This window comes from Anolis sagrei, chromosome X, assembly GCF_037176765.1.
Source record: "Anolis sagrei isolate rAnoSag1 chromosome X, rAnoSag1.mat, whole genome shotgun sequence".
NCBI classification, from domain to species: domain Eukaryota; kingdom Metazoa; phylum Chordata; class Lepidosauria; order Squamata; family Dactyloidae; genus Anolis; species Anolis sagrei.
Window position 1 is genome coordinate 20,127,947 of NC_090034.1, and position 24,791 is coordinate 20,152,737.

The 24,791-nt window shown below is 41.7% G+C and overlaps 1 protein-coding gene across 3 annotated transcripts in view; it reads right to left on the reverse strand.

Moving 5' to 3' along the window:
* Positions 1–24,791, reverse strand: part of LMF1 (lipase maturation factor 1) — a 124,110-nt gene that overhangs the window by 72,011 nt on the left and 27,308 nt on the right. For all 3 annotated transcript variants that reach the window (XM_067473649.1, XM_060786554.2, XM_060786556.2), the window contains 2 exons: positions 13,773–13,921; positions 7,763–7,828 (listed from right to left, as the gene is read on the reverse strand). In XM_067473649.1, coding sequence (XP_067329750.1) covers positions 7,763–7,828; positions 13,773–13,921 — 215 coding nt within the window. The remainder of the gene's footprint in view (positions 1–7,762; positions 7,829–13,772; positions 13,922–24,791) is intronic.

The window sequence follows — 24,791 nt, forward strand, 5'->3', positions numbered from 1 at the left end:
GAAAGAAAGAAAGAAAGAAGAAAAGGAAGGAAAAACGGAAAGAAAGAAAGGAAAAAGGAAGGGAGGGAAAAAGGAAAAAAAGGAAGAAAAAAAGAAGGAAGGAAAAAAGGAAGGGGGGGAAATAAAGGAAGGGAGAGGGAAGAAAGAAAAAGGATGGAAAGAAGGGCTGAAGGGAAAAAGTCTGAGAGGAGAGGAAAGAAAGAGAAAGAAGGGAAGGGAAAGGAAGGGAAAAGGAATAGAAAAAGGACAGAAATAAGAAAAACATGGGAAAAGGAAGGACAGAAGGAAGGAATTTACTGCTATCAATTCAAATATAGTAGTAACGTGTTTTGGTGTTTATCTCCAAACCAAGCCCCGGTAGTGAATCTCTGGACACTTTCCTGACTTTCTTTTCTTTCTTTCTCTCTGTGCCCATATTTCTGCCTGTGCTTTCATCCGCTTTGCCCACCCCACTGCTGTTTCCTGGCAAAGGGTTCAGGAAGTACCGGGCACGTGAGTCTAGGCATTGCATGATCAACGGAGAGCCGTTTCCCAATTCCCGATCCGAGTCTTTCAGGCCCAGTCCGAAATAGCCACGCTCAGAGCAAGAGCGCAAATCAGCTTTCGCTCACCATGGCTCCAAAATCCTCAAAGCTATAAATTAAATTAATAAAGGGACAAAGGCCCCTTTTGTGCCCTTCCAAAGCCTGGAGGATTTTACAAATAATAAGACTGGAAAGTGATTTATGCTCCCAGATTAAACGCAGGGTTGGCACGTCCCGTCCTTCCAAGGAGCACCACACTCCTCTTAACCCCTTCGGGTGCAAAAGCATTTTTGTGCCACCCACCTTAACACACTAATAATCTGCAAAAAGCAGTTGCAATTCACAAAAGCGGAGGCAAGATTAACAACGGCACATGTGAGGCTGCAAAAGGACGGAAAACAAATACACGTGAAACGGGGTTCATTTCTGTAGACGACTTGGTACGTTTAGCCAAGAAACCAGTCAAGAAAATAAAACATTCTGTTTTGGGGCAGTTGCGAGTATTATGTTTGATTTCCAAGGAGAGGGAACAAGTGCTTGCAAAACACTCGAGAAAAGTTGAGCATGAGTTCGTTCTGCAACAAATCTCGTTCTGCTCCCACAAGAATCAGACAGATTTTCTACCACCCACAGCTCTCCTCTCCTACTCCAGTCCATCAATATGTTAAGAGACGGCTCTGCCACCTACGATCCTCTTGATGGATGTGCCAATCGGGCACCTGACAGCCCTCTCCTGCCCCTTTGCCAGCTTCGTGTGTCCTCCCCATTGCTTGACCTCTTCGCGTAATTGTTAATTAACAGATTCCTCTTCCCTTTCTATCCCCCGCTGCGGTTGCCAACTGCGCAATGAAGAGTCCCGGAAAATCTCCACCCTATAAGGAAGAATGGAAAGAACAAGAGTCCCTTTTTGAAAGTCGTCTTCGGGGAAAGAAGAAACTTGGGTGATGACGTCCACATTGACGCACACCTAGGCTTCCGTCTCATTGCTAATGTGATCCTGGGAAGAGATAAGATGGACTTTGCCCCCCAAAGGAGTCCTGGAGCAAATAAGCACTGAGGCCAAAACAACCAAACAGAGGCAGTCATATTTTGGGCATGTCCTGAAAAATCCTAGGTCTTTTGTCATTAGAAAAGGCAATGGTGATTAGTAAGATGGAAAACAGTAGTGGGAAATCTGGATGGATTCATTCAAGGAAGACATGACTATCACAAGTTTGTAAGACCTGAAAGGGTGATTCAGAAGACTTTCATTCATGGCATTGCTATAAGTGCATGATAGGATGACTTGGAAGACTCTCATTCATGACATTGCCATACATCAAAGCTGCATTCATGGCACTGTCATAGGTTCATGATAGAGTGATTTTGGAAGACTCTCGTTCATGGCACTGCCATAAGTCAAAGTCTCATTCATGGCACAGCCATAAGTCAAAGTCTAATTCATGGCATTACCATAAGTTCATGAAAGGCTGATTTGGAAGACTCTCATTCATGGCATTGCTGTAAGTGCATGATAGCATGACTTGGAAGACTCTCATTCATGATAGCAAGACTTAGAAGACTCTCATTTATGGCATTGCCATACATCAAAGCTACATTCATGGCACTGCCATAGGTTCATGATAGGGTGACTTGGAAGACTCTCATTCATGGCACTGCCATAGGTTCATGATAGGGTGACTTGGAAGATTCTCGTTCATGGCATTGCCATAAATCCATAATAACATGATTTGGAAGACTCTCCTTCATGGAATTGTCATAAATCCATGATTATGACTTGGAAGACTCTCATTAATGACATTACCGTAAGTTCAGGATAGGGTGACTTAGAAGACTCTACTTCATGGCAATGCTGTAAGTCAAATTCTCATTTTTGGAATTGCCATTAGTTCTCAACAAGGTGACTTGGAGGACTCTCATTCATTGCATTGCCATAAGCGATCAATGGCAAGGTTTTGGACCTACTGTTAGTCCTATTATTAGTCCTATCTGCAGCAGAACTGACCAAGTTAAATGAATTTTCTGGAGAGGGCTTTTTCTCCAGCTATAAAGGAACTAGACAAGATCCTGATGGGTCAAGATACATCATTCAATACTAAAGTCAGGATGGTCCATGACAAAGTCTATCTATGGTGAAGAAAGCTAGATTGTAAAGAGAGGAAGAAATATAGCTAATTTGAAATCACTGTGGTGCTGGAGGAGTTTTACAGATATCTAAGACCCAAACAAATCTGTTCTAAGGGAAACCATGCCCAAACTCTCCCTCAAAGCCAAGATGACTAAACTGTCATGCTTTGGCTGTATTATCAGAAGATAGGATTTACTAGACAAGGCAATCATGCTGGTAAAGTCTTCCATCCAAGTATGAAGTAGGCTTTGCCCTGCTTAGCTTCCAAGATGAGAGGTGATCTGTTGCCATGGGGGAATTTAAGCTTATCTAACTCATACCAGGTGGAAACATGCATCAAATCTCAAGAGCCAACAGACAGCAGAATGTGTGGTCAAGTGGGTGACTCTATGGCTTCACTGTTGAGCTGGTTTACGTTGGTGGTGTAGATCCACCCTTGGGACCCACGCCATTCCACCAAATGTGTGTAGAGAGAAAGAATGTGTGGAGAGCAAACAAGCTTGCCCACATCCCCACAGAGGAGCCTATGTTGAGTCTCACACTCTTTTTTCGGCCTTGGTAAAGAGAAGTTCTCCAAGTAAAATAATCATCACCCAGAAGGACGTTGGCGCTCCATCCGTCACTCGTTTAACCGTCCATACCCTGAATTCGTTGCTTTGGCGAGACTTGGACTGTGATTAAATGGAGAAGGTCCACTATGGAGCAAAACTGCTGCCAGTTTCCAATTTGGGCCATCCTAGAAGAGGAAGGAGCTGGCAAAACTATCTCTGAGTCTTCCTTGCCTTGGAAATTCATAGGGTCACCGTACGTCAACAGGAGACTTGTAGGCATGTAATTACCTAAAGGTACCATCTTGTTTGCTCTTGGAAGTTAAGCAGGGTCCACCCTGTGTAGGACTTGGATGGGGAACCACCAGTGACTAATAGGACTGTAGGCTATATTTCAGAGGAAGGAATCAGGAAAGGAATCTGAGTCTTCCTTGTCTAAGAAAACCCTAGGATATTCATGGCGTTGCCACAGGTCAACAGGCAACTTGAGGTCCCAAAGCCCCAAGTTCTGACCTTGAGCTCTTTCCCCAGATGTTGCAAGTTGGAACACCCAGATAATGGAGAAAGCAGCCTTTTGGGACTCTCACTCCCAGAATCCCCCAGCTGGGGATAGTGGGAGTGGAAGTCCAAAAAGAAGAACCTTTCCCAAGTCCAGAAGGACTGCAAAGAAATATCAGGTGCCATTAGGCAATGAGGCACCTAGTATTCTTTGGTAATCCTTCTGGACTTGGGACATGCAGACCTTCCTCTCACTCCCAGAATCCCCCAGATTTTCCTAAGTCAATGCTTACAGAATTGTAGGGGACATAATGGAGAAAGGGACTTGCCAAACCGCCTCTGAATCTTCCTCCTCAAGAAAAACCTACAGAATTCATGGGGTTGCCATAAGTCAACAGGTGACTTGAAAGCATGCACGCGCACACACATACATGTATTTGTGGTTTTCAATACTAACACATGTGTTGGTGATTTCAATCGTTGGCAAGAGATGCAAGAATTGGATGACACAGTGAGTCCTAATGGGACCAGAGTGGATTGTTCTCTCTCAAAATCAATTAAGATAGAGAAAAAGAAAAAGAGAGAAATGATAGAGAGAGAGAGATAGGTTACACAGAGAGAGAATATAGAAATAGAAGAGAGACAGACAGACAGACAATGGATTGATGGATAGGTGGATGGTTAGATGATATAGATACATGCATAGAAAGTGAGACATGTCGAGAGAGAGGAATGATATACATGCATATATAGATAAAGATAGATACATGTATATAGAGACATACAAAGAGAGGGGATAGATGATATATACATATATGATGCCTAGAGACAGATTGATGGAGAAATAGATAGATAGATAGATAGATAGATAGATAGAGGAAGGAATGGTCACAGAATGGACCCAACGGCTCCAGGTGAGATGTGGCCCTTGCCATAGATAGACAGACAGACAGACAGACAATGGATCGATGGATAGGTTTTGTTTTGTTTTTTTGAGAAACTGCAAGTTGCTTCTGGTGTGAGAGAATTGGCCATCTGCAAGGACGTTGCCCAGGGGACGCCAGGATGTTTTGATGTTTTTACCATCCCTGAGCAAAGCTTCTCTCATGACCCCACTTGGGGAGCTGGAGCTGACAGAGGGAGCTCATCCGTGCTCTCCCCGGATTCAAACCTGAGACCTGTCGGTCTTCAGTCCTGCCGGCACAGGGGTTTAACCCATTGCGCCACCGGGGGATAGGTAGATGGTGAGATGATATAGATACATGAATAGAAAGAGAGACATGTCAAGAGAGAGGAATGAAATACATGCGCATATAGATAAAGATAGATACATGTATATAGAGACATATAGAGAGGGGGGATAGATGATATATACATATATGATGCCTAGAGACAGATGAATAGAGAAACAGATAGACAGATAGACAAATAGATGGAGGAAGGAATGGTCACAGAATGGACCCAACGGCTCCAGGCGAGATGTGGTCCTTGCCATTCCACACCTGTTTTGCACGCTTCTCCATGGGTTCAAAGCCTCTCAAAGGGGTCATCATGGAGAGCCAGTTAGTTGGCTGCAAGCATTAACCTGATTTGAAAGGAGAAAGAGAAAATAGAAGAAAACCAGAAAGGAGGAGTGTTGCAAGGGAGCCACGGAGGGCTATGGGTGGTCTCCAAAGAGAGGGTCCAGGAGCGAAGGGAAGCCGAAACCCGATCGCTTCGCAGGAAGCTTTTCCGAGACTCCATACCAATCCTCAACCCCCCCCCCCCCCCGCCTCCGAAAACTAAAAAGTAGAAAAAGAATCCAAAAACCAAGAGTCATGTTACCCCTGCAAATCCAAACTGGCACATTACCAATGCATGAAGGCTCGGTGATTGACAGGCACGCCTCTGGATGTCAAGCGCGAAAGGGAGAATGTTCTCTCTCCCCAAGAAAGGGAAAAACTCCGGGGATTTGCGCAGAGAGAGCGGCATGTCCTGCGGGAGTCTTCCAGCAAGGATTTGGAAAGAAAATGACAAAGGAATGGAAGTCAAATGGAACAGGAGGAAAGGGGAGCCGGGAGTTGGAGCTTTCTTGCTTCCAGCACGGAGCCAAAGCATTTCAACTCACTCGAGTTCGAAAGCAGGGATTTGAGAAGTGGATTGACCTAAAGGCAACAGATCCTGTCTGAATCTCGGAAGCAAAGCAGGGCCAGTTCTGGTTAGTGCATAGATGGGAGATTAAGTGGTTGGACTAGAAGGCCCCTTCAAAGTTGTCCAAAAAGGAACTTCTCCAAGTTGGAGACGCATCTACATCAGGCATGGGCAAACTTGGATCCTCCTCAATGCTCAATGCTACTACAAACTCCCATTACTCCATCACACGGAGCCTCCCAAGTACATGAGGTTAAGACTGGGACATCTCATTTAAATGTGTTGTCAAATTGCATTAGTTCAAGCTGCAAAAACAGAGTTTGACCTCGCTTTCACTACCAGCTAAAGCATTTCTCCTCCCCCTTGTTAAACCATCCCTACATCTAGATCCATCCACATTAAGTGGTGCTAAGTAGTTGTGTCATGGTTAGTCTGCCAGCTAAAGAATGCAATCTTTCGGTCCCATCTCCAGGAGAGAAACTTTGGCAATGGATTCCCAGTTTGGCCCAGTTAGGCTTTGGAGAAGGGCTACCATCCAATAGGGAGTGTAGAAGACTCCCCGCCTCCTTGCTTTGTGTAAAAGCCTGGCTTACAATGTGACTCCTGCCATCATCACTAGACCATCACATTCCCTCCCTCCAAAACCAGCCTCAAACTCCCTAGCGCTGCTTGTTCCTCTCCAAATGCAACCCAATAACAAGAATTGTCAGGTACTGCCTTATTATTGTGGTCTAAATCTAAAGCAAAGCACTTGCTGAATGGTAACCGGAATAATTCTTCAAATCCCATTCCTTCCATGAGTCAACCCTAGCAATCCGGTTTGGCCTATCATCATCACCCCCATCACCATCATCACCACTATCACCATCATCACTATCACCATCTCCATCACTATTATCATCATTATCGTCATCACTACCACCATCATCACTGTCATTATCATCACTATCACTATAATCATCATCACTATCACCATCATGATAATCGCTATCACCATAATCATCATTATCACTATCACCACCACCACTATCATCATCATCACTATCATTACCACCACTATCATAATCACCACTAACACCATCACCATGATCATAATCACCATCATCATCATCACCATCATCACCACTATCACCGTCATCATCATCATCACCACCATCATGATCATAATCATCATTACTATCACCATAATCATCACTATCACTATCATCATCATCACTATCATCATCCCCATAATCATCATTATCACCATCATCATCACTATCACCACCATCATGATCATCACCATCACTATCATCATCACCACTATCACCATAATCATAATCATCACTATCGCCATCATCACCACTATCACTATCACCATCATCATAACCATCACTATTGCCATAATCATCATCACTATCACTATCATGACTATCACTATCATCATCATCATCATCATCATCATCACCATAATCACTATCACCACCATCATCACCATCACTATCACCATAATTATAATTATCATCATCACTATCACCATTATCATCATCACCATCATCATAATCATCACTATCAACATCCCCATCATCATCATCATCATTATCATCATCATCATCATCATCACCACCACCACCACCATTGCCAGCATCAGCATTATCATCATCATCAACATCACGACTGAGTCTTCCTTCTCTGAAATGCTTGGAACCCAACGTGATATATAGTACAGATCTACCCCAGATGGTGCATTCGCTGGGTCACCTCCAAATGTAAATGAAACAAGGGAAATCAATTCAGATTTTCTTTTCCAGGTGGCGGTGCCCACTGAATTTCTATAGGATTTGATGCCAATCACAAACCTGTCAATTGGGGAAAAGCAATATGGAAAAGCTAAGAGGGAAGAATAAGAAAGAATAACATTTCAATCTGGCTTAGGTTCATATAGCAAAGCTCACCTCGTAATGGTAGTTCATGCAGGTCAGCGCTCTCCAGCAGCGGTCACCTCGGATTTTGATTAATCCCTGCACAAAAAAGGAAACACAACTATGATTTCGCATCAAAGTCCCAGGATGTTTTGCTCACTGCCAAAGATCCGGAGCGGATTCACTGCCCCACTGAAACAGAAGCAACTCGTTTCCCCAACTAGTGTAGCCCTATGGGGATTCTGGGTCCTGTAATCCAAACAGCGGAGAAGGAAAGAGGAGGAGAAATTTCAGATCAGAAAAAAGATCCTCAGGTAGAAAGATTTCATAGTGCAATGTGACAAAAGGAAGAAGACTTAGCAAGAATTTTGGGATTAACACCACTTAAACTGCCCTGGCTCCATGCTGCAGGGTCCTGGAAATTGTAGTTTGGCCCTTCTCTACACCCCTCAAAAAAGTACAACTCCCAGGATCCCATAGCATCAAGCCAGGGTGGTTCAAGCAGGAGATGCACCCTTTGCAAAACTACAACTCTTAGGATCTCGTAGCATTGAGCCAGAGTGGTTTGAGTGACAGATGCACCCCTTGTAAATCTACAATTCCCAGAATCCCCATAACATCGAGACAGGGTAGTCCAAGCAACAGATGCACCCCTTGCAAAACTACAACTCCTAGGATCCCCATAACATTGAGAGAGGGCGGTCCAAGCAACAGATACACCTCTGGAAAAACTACAGTTCCCAGGATCCCATAGCATCGAGCCAGGGCAGTTCAAGCAGGAGATGCACCCCTTGCAAATCTACAACTCCCAGGGTCCCATAGCATCGAGCCAGGCCGGTTCATGCAGATGATGCAGTATTCCTTGCAAAACTACAACTCCTAGGATCTCATAGCATTGAGACAGGATAGTCCATGCAACAGATGCACTCCTTGCAAAACTCCCAGGATCCCCAAAACATTGAGACAGGGTAGTCCAAGTGACAGATGCGCCCCTTGAAAATGTACAACTCCCAGGATCCCATAGCATCTAGTCATGGTGGTTCATGTGGATGATGCACCTCTTGCAAAACTACAACTCCCAGGATCTTATAGCATTGAGCCATGGTGGTTCATGTAGATGATGAACCCCTTGCAAATATACAACTCCCAAGACCCACATAACAATGGTTCTCAACTATTAGTTCCCCAGGTGTTTTGGCCTACAACTCCCAGAAATCCCAGCCAGTTTAACAGCTCTTAGGATTTCTGGGAGTTGAAGGCCATAACATCTGGGGGACTCACAGGTTGGGAATCACTGCCCCATAGCGAGCCAGGGTGGTTCGTGTAGCAGATGCACCCCTTGCAAAACTACAGCTCCCAGGGAAAAAAATGTAATACTCAGCAGTTGAGGTTATATTTGTGAGATACCATAATATTCCCAATATTTTTGAAACATCAGAAGTTGGAGTCAAGCAAGACACGAAGCAAAACATTTTCTCTCCTTTAAAAACCCCCAAAGAGAACCAATGAGAATGCAACTGACAACCAAGAAAATATTCTCAGGTTATTTTCACCTTCAAGCTACATTTCTGTATGCAAAAACTCTGGAATAAGAGAGCTCCTTTGCTGTAACCCAAGCACTCACTGCTTTGCCTTAGATTCAAATAGTTCTGAATAAGCAAAGCATTTTGTTGCAAATGATACAGTTTACCAGTTCGCTTCCACAGTTAGGTTTTGGCAAGCACAAAGGGGGAAAGGGTTTTGTTGGAGGAAAAAAGGGTCCCCTGAGGTCATCTAGCCAACCCTTCTCCAGTGCAGGAAATCACAGTTAGAACTGATCTTTGAAAGGCAGCAAGGAAGGGATGAAGAGTCAAAGGCACCTGCTCCCTTGCAAAGATGTTGCAGACAGAACTGCCTTCCCAAATAATAGCCTTTCAAAGGCCCAGTGTCCAGAAACACACCTGTCATTGAAAAGCTATGGAGGGAAAATACTATACTATACCGGGAAACCTAAGAACACAATATGTTATTTGGTTGTTGCTCCAAGCCCACCAAGAAGAGCAACGCAAACAGGAATGCAAGCTAATAAACAACCACATCCAGACCTCTTTGGGTCTCCATGAAGAGAGAAAAGTGGGACATAAATAATAATAATAATAATAATAATAATAATATTGTATTGTTCGGGATATCCATAAGGAAAGGCAGGTAATAAATTATTATTATTATTATTATTATTTCTCTTAATTGAGACCCAAAGAGGCCTGGGTGTGGTTTATTATTATTATTATTATTATTATTATTATTACCCTGCTTTTCTCTCTTTATCAAGACTCAAAGATGCCTAGCTGTATTATCATCATCATCATCATCATCATCAAAGAAAAGTGGGACATAATTAAACACATCTCTACATATGAGTTCACATGTGAACATTGACATAACAATAACAAAAATATTGTATTGTATTGCTTTAGCTGGTAGTGAAAGCGAGGTCAAACTCTGTTTTTGCAGCTTGAACTAATGCAATTTGACAACACATTTAAGGAGAGGCAGGTAATAAATAACAACGATCATCATTATATCTCTTAATCGAGACCCAAAGAAGCCTGGATGTGGTTTATTATTATGATTATTATTATTACCCTGTATTTCTCTCTTTGAGATTTAAAGATGCCTAGATGATGATGATGATGATGATGATGAGAGAAAAGTGGGGCATAAATAAATATTAATATAATAATATAAATATAATAACAACAACAACAACAACTTGGGAAGTGTCTGACATGTGATCCAATACAACAGCCAGCATAGTAATCTTGTTTGCTGTGTACTAATCTTGTTGTGTTTCAAATAATAATAATAATAATAATAATAATAATAATGTTTGTTTGTCATGTCAGAGCAAGCAGTCCATTATGTATCGTTTGGGATATCCACAAGAAAAGGCAGGTAAAGTATAATTATTGTTGTTGTTGTTATATCTCTTGAGATCCAAAGAAGCCTGGATATGCTTTATTATTATTATTATTATTATTATTGTCATCATTGTCATCATCATCATCATCATCATCATCACCCTGCTTTTCTCTCCTTATCAAGACTCAAAAATACCTAGATGATTATTATTGTGATTATTATTATTATTATTTCCAGAATTCTCCTGCCAACACCACCAGAACGAATCTTGGCCATGCTTTTCTGGAAATTCTGGATGTTGATTTGGTGACCTCATGTATAGACTACCACCATGGGCTCTCTAAGGGACTGTCCTTGAAGACTGTCTGAGGACTTTAAATGGTGAACAACTCCCTTGTTACAACAGCTCCATCAGCAGCTGAGCACAATTCAAAATATAGTTGTGAAGGCAACAATTAAATATGGTTTAGGATCATATGGTCTTTCCAAAGTAGACCCAAACAAATCAGATGCTGACTGGGAGGAGTGAGGACATTGGCAAACCCAACTTATTCGACAGCTATATTCCAGTTGGGACTCAAGAGTAAGTTTCAAAGTGTTGCAAAACTGCATTCATCCTGCAGTGTAGATGCACCCAGGACAACATGCATTAGCAAGGCATGCTTTTCAGTTCCTGATGTTGGAAAATTAAAGAGAAAGGAAAACCGCAAAGCCTTCTGGCCAAAGACGAGAAAGAAGCACAAAAGTCTTTTGAAAAAAAGTCAAGTCCGGGGTCCTTCCTGCAGCTGGAGGGTCAGAGGTCTGCAAAGAGCAGCTCCCCAAAAATTCCCAGAAGTCAGACGTCTCATGTGCAAAATACCAAGAGAGCCCTTAGGGATGGAGGGCAGAGCCAGCAAAATGGAAGACAGAGGAAAGAAAGGTGGAAGAGGAGAGGAAGAAGAAAGCAGCCTTTATGCGCCCAGCCGGGCATTCATGCAATAAAACCAATTGGGAAAAGGACGCTCCCTTTCAACGGCCAAAGGAGGAAGAATGATATTTAACAGGGTTAGATTTAAGTGGGGCCTGGGGTGTTCCTATGGCGGAGGGATTCAATGGAAGGCTTGCCCCCAATAAGGATCCTAATCCTTTTAAGAGAGGAGTGGGTCATAATTATAAATAATAATAATAATTCGCAGATACATCACACAGTCCTAGACACTGGGGAAGTGTCCGACGTGTGATCCAATTCAACAGCCAGCAGAGTGTCTGCTGTGGACTCATCTTGTTGTGTTTCAAATAATAATAATAATAATAACAATATCACACCTAGGCCTCTTTGGGTTCCCATTAAGAGAGAAAAGTGAGATATAAATAAATCTAAAATAATAATTATCAATAATAAGAATAAGAATAACAACAACAACCCATATCCAGGCCTCTTTGGGTCTCAATTAAAAGAGAAAAGTGGGATATAAATAAATAAACACATCCAGGCCTCTTTGGGTCTCAATTAAGACAGAAAAGTGGGATATAAATAAGTATAAGATAATGTTATTAACAACAACAACAAACAACAAACAGCTAGGCATCTTTGAGCCAATAAAGAGAGAAAAGCAGGCCAATCATCATCATCATCATCATCATCATTCAAATCCAGGCCTCTTTGGGTCTCAATTAAAAGAGAAAAGTGGGATATAAATAAACAAATAAATAAATCATCACATCCAGGCCTCTTTGGGTCTCAATTAAGACAGAAAAGTGGGATATAAATAAGTATAAGATTATATTAACAACAACAACAACAACAACAACAAATAGCTAGGCATCTTTGAGCCAATAAAGAGAGAAAAGCAGGCCAATCATCATCATCATCATCATCATCATTCAAATCCAGGTCTCTTTAGGTTTCCATTAAGAGAGAAAAGTGGGGTATAAGTAAATATTAATGTAATATAACAATTATTATTTTTTAAACAGATAGGCATCTTTGAGTTTCGATAAAGAGAGAAAAGCAGGATAATAATCATCGTCGTCATCCACATCCAGGCCTCTGGGTTTCCATTAAGAGAGAAAAGTAGGGTATAAATAAATATATATATATAATATGATAATAACAATAACAGCACCTACTACAATAATAAACAGCTAGGTGTCTTTGAGTCAATAAAGAGAGCAAAGCAGGGCAATAATAATAACAATAATAACAACAACAACAACAACAACAACACATATCCAGGCCTCTTTGGATTTCCATTAAGAGAGAAATGTGGGGTATAAATGAATATTCATGTAAGCTAATAATAATAATAATAATAATAATAATAATAATAATAATAAAGCTGGGCATCTTTTGAGTTGATAAAGAGAGAAAAGCAGGGTAACAACAAGGCAGTCCCCGGTGGCGCAGTGGGTTAAACCCCTGTGCCGGCAGGAATGAAGACCGACAGGTCGCAGGTTCGAATCTGGGGAGAGGAGGATGAGCTCCCTCTATCAGCTCCCGCTCTTTGTGCTGGGACATGAGAGAAGCCTCCCACAAGGATGATAAAAACATCAAATCATCCGGGCGTCCCCTGGGCAACGTCCTTGCAGACAGCCAATTCTCTCACACCAGAAGCGACTTGCAGTTTCTCAAGTCACTCCTGACACGACAAAAAAAACCAAAAAGGGTAACAACAACAACAATAATCGACATACAGGCCTCTCAATTAAGAGAAAAGTGGGATATAAATAAATATAAATATAAAATAATAATGATAATGATAACAACTAGGCTACTTTGAGTCTCAATAAAGGGAAAAAAGCATAATAATAATAATAATAATAATAAATTCTGTGATATGAAATCCATCATATGTATCTCGTTTACTGTGTCATACTGTGTTTTTGTATCAGTAAAATAATAAATTATATATTTATATACACCCCTCTTTTATCTCAATTTATTGTTGGTGATGCTGTTGTTGTTATTTTGGGGTGTTTGTGGAATATTATGATTATTATATTTATATCCACTTTCATCTCTTGATTGAGACCCAGAGATAAAATACGACTGGCGCAAACATGACTGACATATTTGGAGGAGTGTGTGTACTCCGACTTTTGTGTTCGGTGGACATCGGAAATATAATATATTAATATAATATAATATAGTAATGCAACGTACCGCTCCAAGCATGATCCTGAAAATCAGCCATCGATAGGCCCAAATGACGATGCGGGAAGGAGGCGTGTATTTCGGCAAGCGGGAGAGTGTCCATAAAGGGCAGAGGAATATTCCCAAAAAACCCGTTTCCAGAAGCTGGGATTCCCATCCTGGAAGGAAATCAAGGATCATTTCAATAAGGCAAGAAAAACATCTTTTTGAAGCAAGAGATTGCAACACAAAGTGGGACAAAATTTCTACTTTGAACATTTTGCAGAAAAGAGGATGCATTTTTCTGCAACAGCAAAGAGCTGAAATCAGTTTGAAACTGCATTAGATGGCATTGTAGATGGCCTTTTACCTGATAAGAGATGTTTGTGTGTGTATATATATACATATATATGGAAGAATAGCATACTTTTGTGGTTTACAGCATATTAAAATCATACAAACAACAGTTCAAATACATCAATAATAAATATAAAATACCATAAAACAAGCAATTTGAAAACAACAACAATATACATTCACATTCATGTGGGATCTTGTTGAGTTATACTGCACTCTGCTCCAGTTATGGCGTTTTCTTGTCAGCCACATTTGCGACTGGGGTTGAAGTGAGAGTAGGGCCTCCCCTGAAGATCTTAAAGCGCGGGCCAGTTGGTATGAGGAGATGTGGTCAGGTAAGTAAGTTGGGCCTGAACCGTAGGACTTTAGATGTCAAAAACAGCACCTTGAATCAGGCTCTGAAACAAACTGGCAGCCAGTGCAGGTGCTGTAGCAGAGGAACTGTATGCTTCCTGGGCCCACCACCTGTATGTGGCCTGGCTGCAGCTCTTTGGACTAAACAGTTCCGGCCCAGCCCACCTGTCCGAATGTATTTCCCCCTATGAACCATCTTGGAGATTTAACTGGGGAGGCCCTGCTCTCGGTCCCACCTTATTTGCAAGTGCAGTTGGTGGGGACGAGAGACAGGACCTTCTCAGTGGTGCTCCCTTGATTGTGGAACTTCCTCCCTAGGGATATCAGGACAGCCCCTTTCCTCTTAGGGTTTAGAAAGAGAGTCAAAACCTGGCTCTGGCAGCAGGTGTTTGAAAAATAGAGCTGTGCAGGAATGTTAGTATGGAATAAGTGCAATTAGACTATGGTTTGGCCTTTAGACTATGACTCTAGATGATGTGATTCATTGAAATGTATTTTTATTATGCTTACCAGCTATCACCTGCCACGCGTTGCTGTGGCCCAGTCTGTGTATATGTGTTTTGTGTGTGTATATATTTGTGCATATGTGTATACATGTGTGTTTGCGTATATTGTGTGGTTTTGTCCATGCGTTGTAATGTATTTTTTTGTTTTTTGGCTTTTTAAGTCTCTTCTGCTGTGTTTTTCAGTGTTTTCATGAGTAATGGCCACTTGTTGGCCTGATAGGTGTATTGTGTCCAAATTTGGTGTCAATTCGTCCAGTAGTTTTTGAGTTATGTTAATCCCACAAACGAACATTACATTTTTATTTATATGGATTATGTTTTAATGTTTAACTTATGTTTTAACTGATGTGGTATGTTTTAAGGCACCATGGAGGTACAATAGTCAATCGCCTTGAGTCCCCCTTGGAGTAGAGAAAGGTGGGATATAAAAAAGGTAAATAAATAAATGGCATTTCCAGGCACGCTTCAAGGGCAGCCCCGCGTAGAGCCCATTACAGTAATCTAGGTGGGATGTAACGAAGGCGTGGACCACCATGACCAAGTCTGGCTTGGTCATGGTGGGCCTCCAGGCTTAGCGATGAGTCCAGAAGGACCCCCAAACTACGGACCTGAGTCTTCAAGGGGAGTGTAACCCCATCTAACATAGATTACCACTCTATATTCCAATCTGCCTTATTACTGACCAGGAGGACCTCTGACTTGTCTGGATTCAATTTCAATTTGTTGGTCCTCATCCAGTCCATTACTGCTGCCAGGTACCGGTTCAGGGTCTGAGCGGCTTACTCAGCTTTCGGTGGAAATGAGTAATAGAGTTGGCACCGAACTCCAAAACTCCGGATGATTTCTCCCAGCGGCTTCATGTAGATTTTAAACAACACAGGGGAAAATACAGAACCCTGCAAGACACCACAGGACAATGGCCATGGGGTCAAGCAGGCATGCCTTAGTGCCACCTTCTGGGTTTGTCCTTTCAGGAAGGACCGGAGTCACTATAAAACAGTAGTCCCAAGTCCCATCCCAGCCAAGCAACCCAGAAGAATACCATGGTTGATGGTATCAAAGGCCGCTATTAGTATTATTCCTGTGCTAATAATAATAATAATAATAATAATAATAATAATTTAAAAACGTAACCTCAGTCCAAAAATTGAAAATAAATACATTCAACAAACGGAAGAAAAAAAAATAGAGACCCTAAAAGGGGAGTGTAATAAATAATAAATAATATAATAATAAATAATATAGAGTCAAATATGGAGATAATGACATAATATTCCCTTCCTGTAGCTTCAACTGCAGAGTCAATGCAATGCAATCCTGGGAGTTGTAGTTTTGCAAGGCTTTTCACAGTCTTTGCCAAAAGGTGCAAACTACAATTCCCAGAATGCCATAGGATTGAGCCATGGCTGTTAAAGAGGTTTCAAACTGCATGAATTCTGCAATGCAGGTGCACCCCTTTCCCTTTTCATCTCATGAAGTATCCAAGGCAATAGCTTCGGTTTAGTTACCGGAATGCTAAATTCAGGACTCCCCATGGCATCGTATTTTTACGATGCTACACATGAAGTAATGTGCAAATCCATGTAAAGCCTTTTTAAAAATAAATATAGATAAGCAAATTGCAAAATTTACATTGCAGCGTCAAGTAGCCAAATGACTAGTCAGAAAGGGGACTTGGCAATACTCAAAAATAGAGTTTAATTCTTAATCCAGAACCATAACCATTGTTGGGAATCAGGGCATTCAGTATATTCAGTTAAAGTGAAACTGATCTCAACACTTCAGCTACATCCATGCATATACACATACATAGGTAAAGGTAAAGGTAGTCCCCTGACATTAAGTCCAGTCATGTCTGACTCTGGGGTGTGGTGCTCATCTCCATTTCTAAGCACAAGAGCCAGAGTTGTCCGTAGACACCTCCAAAGTCATGTGGCCGGCATGACTGCATGGAGCACCGTTACATACCTTTGACATATAATTGATATGCAATTAAGAACAAACTAGACAACTCCTTATATAGATTATTATTATTATTAGTGGGTACATCTGCATGGTAGAATAGTAATAATAATAATAACAACAACAAACAACAACAACAATTACACTTTGCAACAAAATTTGGAAAAAAAATCTGTTCCTGGTTTGAAAGTCTTATTTCCTGTTTAATTGTGCAATACTTACTTTGAATTTAGGTGCTATTCTCCAGAAACTTTGTTTTTGTGACTGTCACAAACTAGGCTGAATGAATTGAGGCTCTATGAGATAATCTTTTAAAAAGTATAGCAAAATATGCTGTGTGTGTGTTCATTCGTTCAGTCGTCTCCGACTCTTCGTGACCTCATGGACCAGCCCACGCCAGAACTCCCTGTCGGCGGTCACCATCCCCAGCTCCTTCAAGGTCAGTCCAGTCACTTCAAGGATGCCATCCATCCATCTTGCCCTTGGTCGGCCCCTCTTCCTTTTGCCTTCCACTTTCCCCAGCATAATTGTCTTCTCTAGGCTTTGCTGTCTCCTCATGATGTGGCCAAAGTACTTCAACTTTGTCTCTAGTATCTTTCCCTCCAGTGAGCAGTCGGGCTTTATTTCCTGGAGGATGGACTGGTTGGATCTTCTCGCAGTCCAAGGCACTCTCAGAGCTTTCCTCCAACACCACAGCTCAAAAGCATCGATCTTCCTTCGCTCAGCCTTCCCTAAGGTCCAGCTCTCACATCCGTAGGTTACTACAGGGAATACCATGGCTTTGACTAGGCGGATCTTTGTTGCCAATGTGATGTCTCTGCTCTTTACTATTTTATTGAGATTGGACATTGCTCTCCTCCCAAGAAGTAAGCGTCTTCTGATTTCCTGGCCACAGTCTGCATCTGCAGTAATCTTTGCTGCAGAGATGCTGTAGGATCATAGAATAATAGAATCATAGAGTTGGAAGAGACCTCATGGGCCATCCAGTCCAACCCCCTGCCAAGAAGCAGGAATATTGCATTCAAATCACCCCTGACAGATGGCCATCCAGCCTCTGTTTAAAAGCTTCCAAAGAAGGCGCCTCCACCACACTCCGGGGCAGAGAGTTCCACTGCTGAACGACTCTCACAGTCAGGAAGTTCTTCCTCATGTTCAGATGGAATCTCCTTTCTTGTAGTTTGAAGCCATTGTTTCGTGTCCTAGTCTCCAGGGAAGCAGAAAACAAGCTTGCTCCCTTCTCCCTGTGGCTTCCCCTCACATATTTATACATGGCTATCATATCTCCTCTCAGCCTTCTCTTCTTTGCGGATATCCCGCAAAAACAAAAATTTTGCAGTTTAAAATTTTTTCCCATATTTTTATAATAGTACCAATTAGGAAATGACATTTATAACCCAGGAACAAAAATCATGTCATACAGTATTGTTGTTGTCGTTGTTATAGGTGTGCCTGCCCTATATAATTATATTATTATTATTACCATTCAAGATGTGTCTGCACTATAAAATTATTGTTATTATTAAAAGTGTGCTTCCACTGAAGAATTAAATTATTATTATCATTATTATTATTCAAGATGTGTCTGCACTATAGAATTAAATTATTATTATTATTATTATTATTATTAAAGTTGTGTCTGCACTGTAGAATTAAATAATAATAATAATAATAATAATATGCCTGCACTGTAGAATTAAATTATTATTACTACTACTACTACTAGTAGTAGTAGTAGTATTTAACGTGTGCCTCTACTGCAGAATTAAATTATTTTTGTTGTTATTATTTTTATTATTTTTATTAAATCACAGAAAGATAGATGGATAGATAGATAGGGATATTAAAGTTAGGATGGTTCACACTAGGATATTTTTCCCATTTTGATGCACAATTGTGAAAGCTAGACAAGGCAAAAGTAGTACATTTCGGCAAACTAGCATTCCGGTAAATACAAAACTAATGAATGGTGACCCCCCCCCCACCTTTTTTTTTTTAATTCTGATAAAGGCAGACCCAACGCTTCCTTTCAATTAAAACATAATTGCGGTGTTTCCCCTCCAATGATAAAAGGGAGAGTGCTCTCATTTGATGCACACACTTCCTGTGGTTTCCAGGAGATAATGCTCTCTGCCAAAAAAGCCAGGACATTATTTTTGGGGGGTTTCAGTGGGACCCCATCCATCCACCATCGCAGCTGCAAAGAGCTGGCTTTGAAAGGGGGATTGTTCCCCCAAAAGGCAGTATATCTCCCCCATTCAGACTGGACAAAAATCCCAGTGTGATTGGCTTTTCAGATGCTAATCATCACAACCCTGTTCCAGCAATGCAACTGTACATGAGGCTTTGTTTTCCCCCCGCCGCCCCCCAGCCTTCATTTCTCATGGGACCCAAGGCCCATACCCAAGCAATATTTGTTCTTTGGTTGACTTTTAAATACAACTGTTTATGCATTTCCTGGGTAGTCTCCAAAGAGAATCTAGAAGATGGAAGGGGCTCCAAAGGCCATGTAGTCTGACCTCTTCACCCTGCACATTCAAGGAGACACATATTTAGGGTAACCCGAATATTTCCTTTGTTTTGCCCCTGTTGGTGTCCTCTGAGGCTGAGAGAGTGTGATTCTACCAAGGTCAGCCAATAGTTCCCATGGTCAAGAGGGGATTCAAACTCTGGCGTCCCAGACTTCGAAGTCAATGCTCCAACCATAACACTATGCTACTTATCTTCAATAATAATAACAACAATAAATTATCATATTATATTATTATATAATAATTTATTATAATATAATAATATATTATTATATTATATTATATTATTACTAATATTATTCATATTATCATTATTATTATGTTTATATGTTATTATATTATAAGATATATTGTTTTGTTTATATATTATTATATTATACTATTATATTATAGAATCATAGAGTTGGAAGAGTCCTCGTGGGCCATCCAGTCCAACCCCCTGCCAAGAAGCAGGACAATCACATTCAAAACACCCCCAACAGATGGCCATATAATTTTATTATATTATTGTATTATATTATTAATGTTTTAATATTAATATTATTATGTTTATATATTATTATAGTATTAGTATATTATGTTATTGTATATTATAATTTTATTATATTATTAATAATATAATTATTAATATTATTAATATCATTAATATTATTCTTATGGTTATTTATACCCTGTATTGAGGCATATCATTATCAATCCTATTGCCGATTTGTTTGCCGTTGCCTTCCGGGTACGAAAGGAAAGGGAAATGGAACAGCCGCTCCCACAAATGTACAGAGTGCCGTCCGAATCCCACTATAAAAACACAAACAAACCCACATCCTTTTTAAAACTGGGTATTCACAGAAAAGGGTTTCCTGTGCAAAACAATTAATAATAACTTTGCATTATTTGGCCGTGGAAACGATGTCCAGAGATAGTGTGGGATGACCCAACCAAGGCATCCAAAACCGCAAGACCACACAGGTTGCTGCCTTATTGAATTGCTGTATGACTTCAAGTCATTTCCAACATGAGGTGACCCTAAAGCGCTCCTATTATGTTTTCTTGGCCACATTTCTTCCTAAAGGGCTTGCCATTGCTTTCCTCTCCAGCTGAGATTGTGACTCACCCAATGGATCTTGTGGGTGAACGAGGATTTGAACTCTGCTCTCCAGCATCACAATCCAATGCTCAAAACACTATACAACGCTGCAAATTAAAGTCCAAAAACTCTAAAAGAGAAAAGCTTGAGCACCCTTGCACCACTGGGAACCACTGATCTACACAGTAGAATGAATGCAGTTTGACACCACTTCAACGGCCATGGTTCAATGCTACAGAATTCTGGGAGTTGAAGTTTTGGAGGGTGTTTCACTTTCTCTGCCACAAAATCCTTGGGCCTCACCAAATTTTCAGGATCCTGTAGCATTGGGCCATGGCAGTGAAAGTGGAATTGAACTGCATTCATTCTACAGTGTAGATGCACCTGAAGTCTTTTCTCAAACTACAAATCCCAAGATCCCATTGGATGCAGCCCTGGCAATTATAATGGTATTGATTGATGTCACATAGGTATACTATGCATCCATCCATCCACCCATCTCTATTGTCTGTCCACTCATCCATCCATCCAAATATCTCTATTGTCTGTCTGTCTGTCTATATACTCCATCCATCTAGCCATACATCCAAATATCTCTATTGTTTGTCTGTCTATCTATCTATCTATCTATCTATCTTACATCCATCTATCCATACATTCAAATATCTCTATTGTCGGTCTATCTACCTACCTACCTACCTACCTCTATTGTCCATCCATCTATCTATACACCCAAATGTCTGTATTTCTGCCTGTCTGCCTGTTGATCTGTCTAACTCTATTGTCCATCCATCTATCCATACATCCAAATAGCTCTACTGTCTGTCTGTCCATCCATTCACCCATCTTCCTCTACTCTTCCTCTCTCTCTCTTGTCCATCCATCCATACGGCTCTACTGTCTGTCTGTCTGTCTGTCTGTCTGTCTGTCTATCTATCTATCTATCTATCTATCTATCTAAGACAAACCGTGGTTTACCTTTCAATCATACCTTTTGCTATGTTTTTAACCAAGTATATGAGTTTCAATCATTTGAAAACTGCCTTGACTCCTATTACTGGAGTTAAGGTGGGATATAAATAGAAGAGGATGCGGTAGATAAGAGGGCAAAGGGAAGCACCTACAGTGGTTGCCAGTATGTGCCAGTCTTTGGCCAGTTTGCCTAGCATGCCTGCATGCCCAACTGGCAAGCGGCAGAAGGGCTATTTCTTTTGCTTTGGGGTCTTTTCTCAGCACCTGCCCGTCTTGATCCAGAGTTGAATTCCTGGCACCAGCAGCCATTTCAAAACAGACCGGGATTTATTAATTTGGGGGTGAAGGGGGCGACAGGGATTGTTCCAAGACGCAGCTGGAAAGACAGAGGGAAAGAAAAGAAGAAATCCTAATGATGTGCCAAAGAGAACGCTATAGCTCTCCCAGCTGTTTTGAAAAATGCGACAGCTGAGAGCCTCGAGAGTTACAACTGCTTAATGCTAGCTTGTGCTTGGGCTCCTGGGACTTGTAGTTTCCCAAGGGCTAGGGTGTCTAATTCAGGAGAGGTAGGGCTCTTAACTTGGTTCCTCTAAACAATTTTGGGGGCACAGTGGCCAGAAATCCTGGGAATTACGGTGCAAAACAAGTCAAAGTGTTTTATTTGCCTCATTGGGCTTCCCATTGTCTTCCTCTGAGGCTGAGAGAGTGTGACTCACCCCATGGGTTTTGTGCCCTCCAGAGCTGTGATCCCATACTAAAAAACCACAACAGGATGCTGGGAACTGAAATCCAAAGCATCCACAGGACCGAAGCTTTGAGAGCTGCTGGACCAGGGCTTCCTGTCAAAGAACCCTAAATGTTCTCAAACTACAAATCCCAGGATACAGAAATTTTAAATGGCATTGATTGAGACCAGGCCTAAATACTCCAAATATAACAGATTGAACCTAATTTTGGAAGCTAAGCAGGGCCAGCCCTGGTGAGTTTTTGGATGGGAGACCGCCATGGTGTTGGGGGTCTTCTTTCAGAGGAACTAGCCAAAAAAAGCACTTCTGGAGATTCCTTGCCAAAGGAAACCCATGAAATGTACAGGATCGCCATATATCCACCAGCTAAGGCTTCCAGAGTATGAAGAAAGGATCCTTTTGAGAGTATCAATCCCCAAATAGTTAGGGATTCTGGGTGCAGCAGTCCGAAAGGAAGAACCTTTCCCAAAGGCCTTCCAACGAACATCAGGGTCTATTTCAGAGAAAGGAACAAGCAAAACCACCCCTGGGTCTTCCTTGCCTAAGAAACCCAAGAAATCCACAAGATTCCCATAAGTAAACAAGAGATCTGACCTTGGCAAACCCTATGAAATGTATGGGGTGGTCATAAAATCCTGAAGCACAAGGTCTACTCTTGATTGCTTCCCTCCAAATGTTGCAAGCTAGAGCTTCCAGAATATGGGGGGAAAGGCCTTTGGAGACTGCCACTCCCATAACCCCCCTGCCAGGATGCTAGGACTCCAAGACATAAATCAATAGGAAATTTCAAAGCACTTGGGGCCCTTTCCTCCAAATGCTGCAGGCTCTTCTGGGGAATTAGGGGCCTTTTTGGACTATGAATTGCCCAATCATTGGGGGATTCTGGGAGTCTGAACTGGAGACCCATCCGCTCCAGGAGGTCTGCTCTCCGCTTGGGCACACAGATACTTCTGGGAGCGAAAGGGTCGCCGAGCCGGCCCACCTGCTCCACTTCTCTCTGGTTGGATCTCGTCGGGTTTCAGCAGCTGCGAGGACAATGGGCCCTACTGTTATCTCTGCCGTTGGGCCGGGAGGCCCATGGGGAGGGAACCAGAATGGAGAACATGGCCCAGATTTCAACGGTTCGCACCCGCCGCACACGTGTTCCCCAACGGCCGGGACGTGCGTCTCGACGGGTGCGGAAACACGAGCCCATGTTGCATCCCACTCTCTTTTTCTTCCCCCCTCTTTTCTCATTCCTATCATCTTCATTTTGCCTTCCTTTTTCTTTGGGAATCCATCCAGTGTGCAACAACATGCTACTGAATGCATTAGCAACAACGGCTAGCATAGAAGGTGACTCTTTGCACACTTAAACCTCTAGTTCATCTCTATCTTTTTTCTATCTCTATCTTATCTCTACCTCTTTATCTTATCAACATCTCTACCTCTATGTCAACTCTATGATCTTTATATCTACCTCTAACTTATCTCTCTATCTTATATCTATCTCATCTCTAACTTTATCTTACAGAATCATAGAATCCTAGAATTGGAAGAGACCTCATGGGTCATCCAGTCCAACCCCATTCTGCCAAGAAGCAGGAAAATTGCATTCAAAGCACCCTTGACAGATGGCCATCCAGCCTCTATTTAAAAGCTTCCAAAGAAGGAGCCTCTACCACACTCCGGGGCAGAGAGTTCCACTGCTGAACAGCTCTCACAGTCAGGAAGTTCTTCCTCATGTTCAGATGGAATCTCCTTTCTTGTACTTTGAACCCATTGTTCCACATCCTAGTCTCCAGGACAGCAGGAAAAAAGCTTGCTCCCTCCTCCCTATGAATTCCCCTCACATATTTATACATGGCTATCATGTCTCCTCTCCGCCTTCTCTTCTTCAGGCTAAACATGCCCAGCTCTTCAAGCCACTCCTCATAGGGCTTGTTCTCCAGACCCTTGAGCATTTTAGTCACTCTCCTCTGGACACATTCCAGCTTGTCAACATCTCCCTTCAATTGTGGTGCCCAGAATTGGACACAATATTCCAGGTGTGATCTAACCAAGGCAGAATAGAGGGGTAGCATGACTTCCCTGGGTCTAGACACTGTACTCCTATTTATGCATGCCAAAATCCCATTGGCTTTTTTTGCCGCCACATCACATTGTTGGCTCATCTCTATCTCATCTCTATTATCTACCTTTATATCTTATCTTGCTATCTTATATCTATCTCATTTCTGTCTCTATCATCTCTATTTTATCTCTATCTCATCTCTCTATATTATATCTATCTCTATTTTATCTCTATCTCATCTCTCTTATTTCTATGTCATCTCTATCTTTCTATCTTATCTCTAACTTTATCTTATCTTGATCTCTATCTTATCTCTATCTCCCTTATCTCTACCACTATCTCTATATTATCTCTATCTCATCCCTATCTCTATCTTATCTCTACCTTTATCTCTATCTTGCCTCTCTATCTTTATCACTAACTCTATCTCATCTCTATCTCTATCTTATCTCTCCCTCCAAGGTCATTTACCTGGCCCTTGATCAGA